The 7,362-nt window shown below is 56.8% G+C and overlaps 1 protein-coding gene across 1 annotated transcript; it reads left to right on the top strand.

Annotated features, from left to right (window-relative positions):
* Positions 1–1,562: 1,562 nt before the first annotated feature.
* Gal3st2 (galactose-3-O-sulfotransferase 2) lies at positions 1,563–6,812 on the top strand. Its single transcript, XM_048344315.1, has 4 exons — positions 1,563–1,585; positions 3,158–3,244; positions 4,509–4,767; positions 5,994–6,812. The coding sequence occupies exons 1-4, from the start codon at positions 1,563–1,565 to the stop codon at positions 6,810–6,812; spliced, it is 1,188 nt and encodes a 395-aa protein (XP_048200272.1).
* Positions 6,813–7,362: the final 550 nt, after the last annotated feature.

The raw sequence follows: 7,362 nt of genomic DNA, 5'->3' as shown, positions 1-7,362 counted from the left end.
CTAACTGTCTTCAGGGATGGTTACTCCTGGATGTGGGCACAATTAGGTCCCCCGGCTGGGTACAATCTGTGGTGGAGTGAAGAATGCCCCCCTTTCCCTTCAGGGCATGGGAAAGTTGCCACCCTGACTGCCCTCTCCCCATCTCAAGGCTTAGCAGCCTGACTCACGATGCCCAGGACACACAGGACAGGCCACTCCAGGTGCTGCGATAAGCACTTAGAAATGGAGTTTGGGCAGGATTTTATCTATAATAGCAGCTAGCAAATCTAGATAAGTGTACAGGACTTGCAGAGAAAACAGCAAAACCGCACTGAGACATTGGCAGTGTGATTCAAAACAGGACTGTCTCTGGGCAGAAGTGTAGCTTCCTCAGGCAAGTGAGAGACTGCTTAGGGAAGTCCTGTTCTCCAAATCATGCCAGCTCCCCTCTTCCTCCCTGGGGCAAACTTGGTGTCCCTCTGCATTTTCTGCCCCAGCCCCGCTGGGAGAGGCCATCCCCGTCACTGTCCTGCCATGTCATGTGCTGTTCCACTCAGAGGGGGCCTCCTCTGCATGGGCCTCCTGCTGTGAACTGCCTGATCTCTCACAGGAGGGAGGGCAGCGAATGCTGAGTGCTGGGGTAGTGTGCCAGGTCAGAGCATGGGCCTGGCCACAGGCTTTGTTCCCATGGCCCATGGGACCCACTGGTAAAGCTTGTCAGATGTTGACTTCAGAAGGGCAAATGGCGGTCACTCAGCAATGACAGGGACCACAGCTGCCTACAGGTGTCTCTCTTCACCTTACAAAGATCTGCATGAGCCCTGCTCCGGAGGCTCACACCTGTCATCCTAGCTACTCAGGAGGCTGAGCTCTGAGGATCTCGGTTCAAAGCCAGCCTGGGCAGGAAAGTCTGTGAGACTCTTATCTCCAATTAACCACCAGAAAATCATTAGTGACACTGTGGCTCAAAGTGGTAGAGCACTAGTCTTGAATGCAAAAGCTCCTGGACAGTGCCCAGGCCCTGAGTTCAAGCCCCACAACAAACAACAAAAACCCACACAGTGTAGTTAGACAATCCCTGGATAGGCCTTGGCCAGGCAAAGGCACTACTGTTCTTTTGAACTTAGATATAGCTCTGGCCCAACGCCAGCACAGGGAAAGCACCCGCAGCTAGGAAGTCCCTGCTACTACTGTTTTACTGCTATCAAGGCTTCTATCTGTGCTTCTTTTCCTTATACTACCTTCATCCCCTTTTCCTGACCTTTGCTGGCTGTTCTTCCTGTTGGCTTAAGGGATGTAACATCATGGTGGAGTCAGTTCTTTACTGAACAAAAAAACTATCATTTTGATGGGTTTGTTTTAACAAGTTCTTTTTTGACAGTCCTGAAATTTGAATATAGGGCGTTACACTTGCCAGCCAAGTGTTTTGCCATGGAGTCACACCTCCCAGTATCTTCCTTTAGGAAGATTTAAACCCTTTCAGTTTAAAGTGTCTTGCTTAGGAAGATAGCCTCATTACAGTCCTCTACCACCCTGGCGGTCTATTGCTTACATCTGATTTTTGAGTCCTTGACTTAAGGGCAATGAATTCTGACCTAGAGGATGGGTAAGGTAGAAGTGCAGTTAGGAGCCAATCAGTGTGGCCCTTGCCATAGTGGCCCCTTCCCAGGGAGCCCCCCACCTCCCACCTCCTCCAGCCTACTGGTCTTTTGTGCCCCACAGTTCCTTGGTCCTCTCATGGAGTTGTACCATGCTACACAGTGTTGTAGCTTTCTGCCTGTCCTGTCCTGGACTCTGGTAGACCTGACACCCTCGTGACGGTTATGATTGTCCCACATTTACCCTAGATTAAAAAAAAAATTCCTGGGGCTGGGGATATGGCCTAGTGGCAAAGAGTGCTTGCCTCATATACCTGAAGCCCTGGGTTCAATTCCCCAGAACCATATATACAGAAAATGGCCAGAAGTGGCGCTGTGGCTCAAGTGGCAGAGTGCTAGCCTTGAGCAAAAAGAAGCCAGGGACAGTGCTCAGGCCCTGAGTCCAAGCCCCAGGACTGGCAAAATAAAAAAAAAAAAAAAAAAAATTTTTTTTCTCCACCAGCACCAATAGCCTCACCTTGGCACCAGGACCTGTGAGACAGGCTGCCCTTCCAGGTACTGCCTGTGGAAACAGCCCCAAAGAGGGCAGAGCCTGTGCTTGTCTCACGCTCCCTTTTTCCTCTACCTTTAAACATGAAGTTTGGAAGTCACTAGTGTTCCTCAGCCTCATGCCTGGGGGGAGGGCTTGGCAGCCTTCCTTGCCAATCACCTCAAGGTTGACCCTAAGGTAATGTTCTGGTGGAAAAGTGATTACCCCAGAGCCACCTAGCGAGGACATTCATTCCACCTCCTGGGGTGTGTCTGGGGACAAGTGATGACACTTATCTGTCCTGGAAACAGGAACCGTGGCCTGGAACCTCTGTTTTTCATGTTATAACCTCTCCAGGTTCAGGATCCAAGGTTTGTGGTGTGGTCAGTGAAGGGCCTGGTGTGTGTGTGTGTGTGTGTGTGTGTGTGTGTGTGTATGTGCCTCTGTGTGTGCACGTGTGAGCGAGCGCTCTGAAAAAATCAGGAACCTAACCTGAACTTCTCAGCTGCCCACTTAACTTGAGGTGCCTCTATTTTATGTCACACCTTGTACATCTGCCTGCTTTCGCAGGCATCACAGCCCATGACATCAAGGCCCCAGACATAAAAAGCCAGTTTTTCTCTTAATGCTGGAGGTGGGATCCATGGGGTGGATCTGTGGGGGCTTTCTCTGTCTTTGACCTCATAGGAAGCAGGTTGGGTGACACAAATCATTGCACAAGGCCCTATTTCCAGATGCTGGAACTAGAGCCGAACCATGGGGGTTCAAGCCATGACATTTACCCCCCTCTCTCCTCTGTTGACCAGGGGCCTGGGACTGTTTGTCTTTGATCTACTCTATATCTGGCCTGTCCAGCCCTACTCTCCTGGCTTCTCCCAGCTCAGAGACAAGTAGGGTGGAGCCTGGTCTCCAGTGCAGGGCTTACCTCTGTGTTGTTACAGGGGTGAGGCTCTGTCTCTGTGTGGGCCAAAAGCCCACAGGCCAGAGGCTTGGTTGTCTTCAGTATGGGTGGGTGGGCTGTGAGGCCACAAATAGCCCTTTGTGCCCACAGGTCCTTCCAGGCTGTCTTCCTCCTCCTGGTGCTGGCCCTGCTCCTGCTGATGGGCTTTCTGCATGTGGACATCGAGCTGCTCACTCCGTAAGTCCTGCATTGGGTGCTCCTGTCCTAGATGGCTGCCTCTCTCTCCCCTAAGGCAGGACTAGGACTCCACTGCCCTGCCTCTGGGCTCCAGCCCTTGCCAGGGGAGTGGGGCACATCACAGCTCCCCAGAGAGCCTCTGCCTCCCCTCTTGGAAAGAGTCAGGACCTTCCTTGTGGGAAGCTATGAGCATCCTTGGGCCCCCAAGGCCCCCCAGGCTTCTGGAGAGGCTCTGGGGCAGGCCTGGCCTGGGTGAGGGAGAGCTCTGAGCAGAGCTAGTGTGTAGGGTGCTGAAAAGCAAGTATGGAGGCAAGGAAGCCTCTGGAAGGCCACTTCTGGATCCTCCCAACAGATGTGGTCTGGGCCCCATGGTGGGGCTTGGCAGACCCTGGTTCTCTCTCTCAACCATACCTTCCAGCCTCCTCTCCTCTTGGGAAGTCCCCACTTGCATATGGGTAGCCGTCTATGCCTCATCTGTGCCCCCAGGCTAGGGCTTAGCCTCCACTTCCCCACCTCCCCCCAGCTGTATTGCTACAAGAAGGACAATGGCATCCCTTCTCTCATCTCCCCTCTGGCTGGGTCTCTATAAGAGGGTCATGGGGGGACCCCCTCCATCTCCCCTCTGGTTGGGTATCTACATGAGGGACAACAGTGCTTCTTAAGCAGAGTGGCTGCAGAGCCATTCCCAAGGACTCTATGTGTTTTTGCCTATCCCCATTGCCCTCAGGACTGGCACAGCCTCTAGACCTTCCCTTCCCCTTCCTGGTCACTCTTAATGGCCTGCAAGGGGCAGGGAGGACACCTGTGCTCCAGGCCCTCTGGGTGAGACCCAGCATCCATCTACTCTAGCTCCAGGAGGAAGATTAGTGAAGACTCACTGTGGTGGGGCTGGGCCTCACCAAGTGTCCTGGGAACCATTGAGCAGGTTGGGGGACTGGAGGAGGATGATCAGGTTCTGGGGTCTGAGCCTGTGGCTCCTGTGGCAATAGAAGGAAGTGAGGATGTCCTGCTGTTAGGGAAAGTTATGTTGGTCCCAACAGGGGGACATGTCAGGGGTTCTCTAGAGTAGGTGGCACAGTGACTGGGCTGCAGTTTGGAGTTGCTGGGGAGGGGGCACAGGGTTAGCAAAGCACAGTGATGGAGATGTATGGGTGATCCAGGTTGGGAATGCTGTTGAAGATGTGGTGCTCCCTGCCAACCTGACAGGGCTCGGGCAGGTGTGGTGTTCTCTGCTGACCTGACCCCAGCTTCTCAGTCTGTTCAGGAGTGAGGTGGAGAGGCTGCCAGTTACCAACATCATGTTCCTCAAGACACACAAGACAGCGAGCAGCACCGTGCTCAACATCCTCTACCGATTCACCGAGACTCACAACCTGTCTGCAGCACTGCCGGCGGGCCCCAGCCTCCACCTAGGCTACCCCTGGCTCTTCCTGACACGCTATGTGGAGGGGAGCATGAAGGCAGACAGCCTTCACCAGCACTTCAACATCATGGGCAACCACCTGCGGTTCAATGCTCCTGAGGTGCAGCTGGTGGGAGTCTCCAGGGAAGGGCAGCAGGGAAGGGGTGATGCGAGTCTGCTCAGTGTGGTGGAGATTCTGAGGTATGAGCATGGCTTGGGGCTGCTGAAGCCTGGAGGATGGAGAAGGAGGCTGAACTTCACAAAGCTGCCAGTGGCCTGCAGCTGTTCTCACTGTGAGGCTCAGCAGCTCAGGGCCTCTGCTCAAGGCACCCCCAGCTCTCTCCCAACTCTGGTTTTTATTATTTATTTATTTAATTTTATTTTTTTGCCAGTCCTGGGGCTTGAACTCAGGGCATGGGCACTGTCCCTGAGCTTCTTTTGCTTAAGGCTATCACTCTACCAGTTGAGTCACAACTTCACTTCTGACCTTTTCTGTCTATGTGGTACTGAGGAATCAATCTCAGGGCTTCATGCATGCTAGGCAAGCACTTTACCACTAAGCCACATTCCCAGCCTTTATTTTTATTTTTGTATCATGCTCTCCTTCTGAACAGAGGACTTTTGCACCAGCTTCCTTTGGCGAAAATGCTCTCCAAAGATCCTCCTCTAGGCCTCCCAGTCTCATCCTAGGGCTCACTCAGCTCCTCTCAGGGCTTCTCGGACCTTCTTTCCAAAGGGGAATGGGGTGGAAGGTGGGCAGGGAAAGGTGGTTTGGGGCCACTCTGGGTACTCCTTGGAGAACAGCTGGCACTGAGCAACTGTGGCCAGCACTGGCTAAGGGTGGGAAGGGCTGTGAGCCCCTGGGTCAGGCTGAAGGTAGGTTTGGGGGAGGAGCCTGGGCTGCCCACCTCTTGGTCTAGCAGCTCTGGATACTCTGCTCCAATGGGGATTGCATATGGTGGCCTCCAAGGGGCTCAGGGAGGCAAGTCCAGATGCCGGTAGAAACCTAGGTTGTGAGTCCAGACGCCCACAGACACCTAGGCCTGTGGCCCTTCAGGTGTCTTCCAGGTCCAGGCAGACAGGCGAGTGTTGGAGGCCACTGATCCAGAGGACGTAGGGGCAGCACTCCGGGGCCTGCTTGTAGCTGCATGTCACTGGAGGTCTCTGAGCCGGCTACAGTGACCGCGCGGGGTGGGTGGGGGGGACCCCTGCATCTGGGGATGGGCCAGGGTGGGGAGGGGTGCAGGCCTTGCCCTGCGCCCTGCCTGTGCTCCGGGCCGGCCGGCAGGGCGGGAGGGTTGGAGCCCCTGTCCATCGCGCCCCGCCCATCGCGCCCCCTCTGCGTAGGTGCAGAAAGTGATGGCCCCGGACACCTTCTACTTCTCTATCCTCCGGGACCCGGCCCTCCAGCTCGAGTCCGCCTTCTACTACTACAAGAGCGCCGCGCCGGCCTTCCGGCGCGCCCCGAGCCTGGACGCCTTCCTTGCGGAGCCACGCCGGTACTACCAAGGCCAGGGCAGCGTACACGACGTCTACGCCCGCAACTCCATGTGGTTCGACTTCGGCTTCGACCCCGACGCGCCGGCCGAGGACGGCTACGTGCGCGCGCGCCTCGCCGAGGTGGAGAGCCGCTTCCAGCTGGTGCTCATCGCCGAGTACTTCGACGAGTCCATGGTGCTGCTGCGGCGCCGGCTGCGCTGGCGGCTGGACGACGTCGTCTACTTCCAGCTGAACGCGCGCGGGGGGCGCGGCCCGGCCCGCCTGGGGCCCCGCGGCCGGGCGCGCGCGCGGCGCTGGTGCGCGCTGGACTGGCGCCTCTACCAGCACTTCAACCGCACCTTCTGGGCGCAGCTGCGCGCCGAGCTGGGCCCGAGCCGGCTGCGGGCCGAGGTGGCGCGGCTGCGGGCGCGGCAGCGCGAGCTCGCCGGCCTGTGCCTGCAGGACGGGGCGCCCCAGAACAAGACGCAGATCCAAGACCCCGGGCTGCGCCCCTACCAGTCGGGCCAAGCCCACATCCTGGGCTACAACCTCAGGCAGGATCTGGACAACGCCACGCGGCTGCTCTGTCGGCGCATGGTGATGCCCGAGCTCCAGTACATGGCGCACCTGTACGCCCGGCAGTTCCCGGAGAAGCCCCCGAAGGTCATGCCCTTCCTGAAAGGGTAGGGCCTCCCGCCCCAGGGACGGGGCCTAGGGTCTGAGCCTCGCGCCCCAGTCGCTTCTGGTGGGCCCAGGCCCAGCCAGACCACCCCCAAAGTGAAGGGCAGGGTGCGGACCCCCAGAGAGACACCCACCCAGGACCCAGCCCCCTGGAAGAGAGCCTCCACCTGGCCCCGGGCCGAGGCTGTCCACTGACTAGAAAAATCCTACATCCGTTAATTACTTATCCCCATGCTGCTGCCAGAACTCCTCTAGTCACGCGGCCCAACCGAGGAGCAGTGAATCCCAGGGGCTGGAGCCCTGAAAGAACACAGAGCATCTCCCCCTAATTATCCAACCGCGGGGCCCCAACATTGGATATGGGGGCGCCCTGTGGCTGAGCAGGCAGCTTGAGAGGTGTCCCAGTTGCTTATCGCACAGGTCAGCTCCACACCCTCTGCTGGTACAGTTCCCGAGTATCCAGTGAAGGAACCACCCCTCTCCTCACTTGCAGAAGGAGCTGGAAAGGGTCTGATGTATCCTGGGTATAGTCTGAGGGGGGAGTCTCTCTTGGTGC

The sequence above is a fragment of the Perognathus longimembris genome, chromosome 4 (genome assembly GCF_023159225.1).
Source record: "Perognathus longimembris pacificus isolate PPM17 chromosome 4, ASM2315922v1, whole genome shotgun sequence".
Taxonomy (NCBI): Eukaryota; Metazoa; Chordata; class Mammalia; order Rodentia; family Heteromyidae; genus Perognathus; species Perognathus longimembris.
The sequence above is the reverse complement of the archived record's forward strand: the minus strand, read 5'-3'. Positions and strand labels throughout refer to the sequence as shown.

Excerpts from the sequence above, each read along its gene's own strand:
- Gal3st2 (XM_048344315.1), top strand. The coding sequence starts at position 1,563 with ATGAATTCTGACCTAGAGGATGG. Across the intron at positions 3,245-4,508 it reads GACATCGAGCTGCTCACTCC|GAGTGAGGTGGAGAGGCTGC; the intron begins GTAAGTCCTGCA and ends CAGTCTGTTCAG. Across the intron at positions 4,768-5,993 it reads TGCGGTTCAATGCTCCTGAG|GTGCAGAAAGTGATGGCCCC; the intron begins GTGCAGCTGGTG and ends CCCTCTGCGTAG.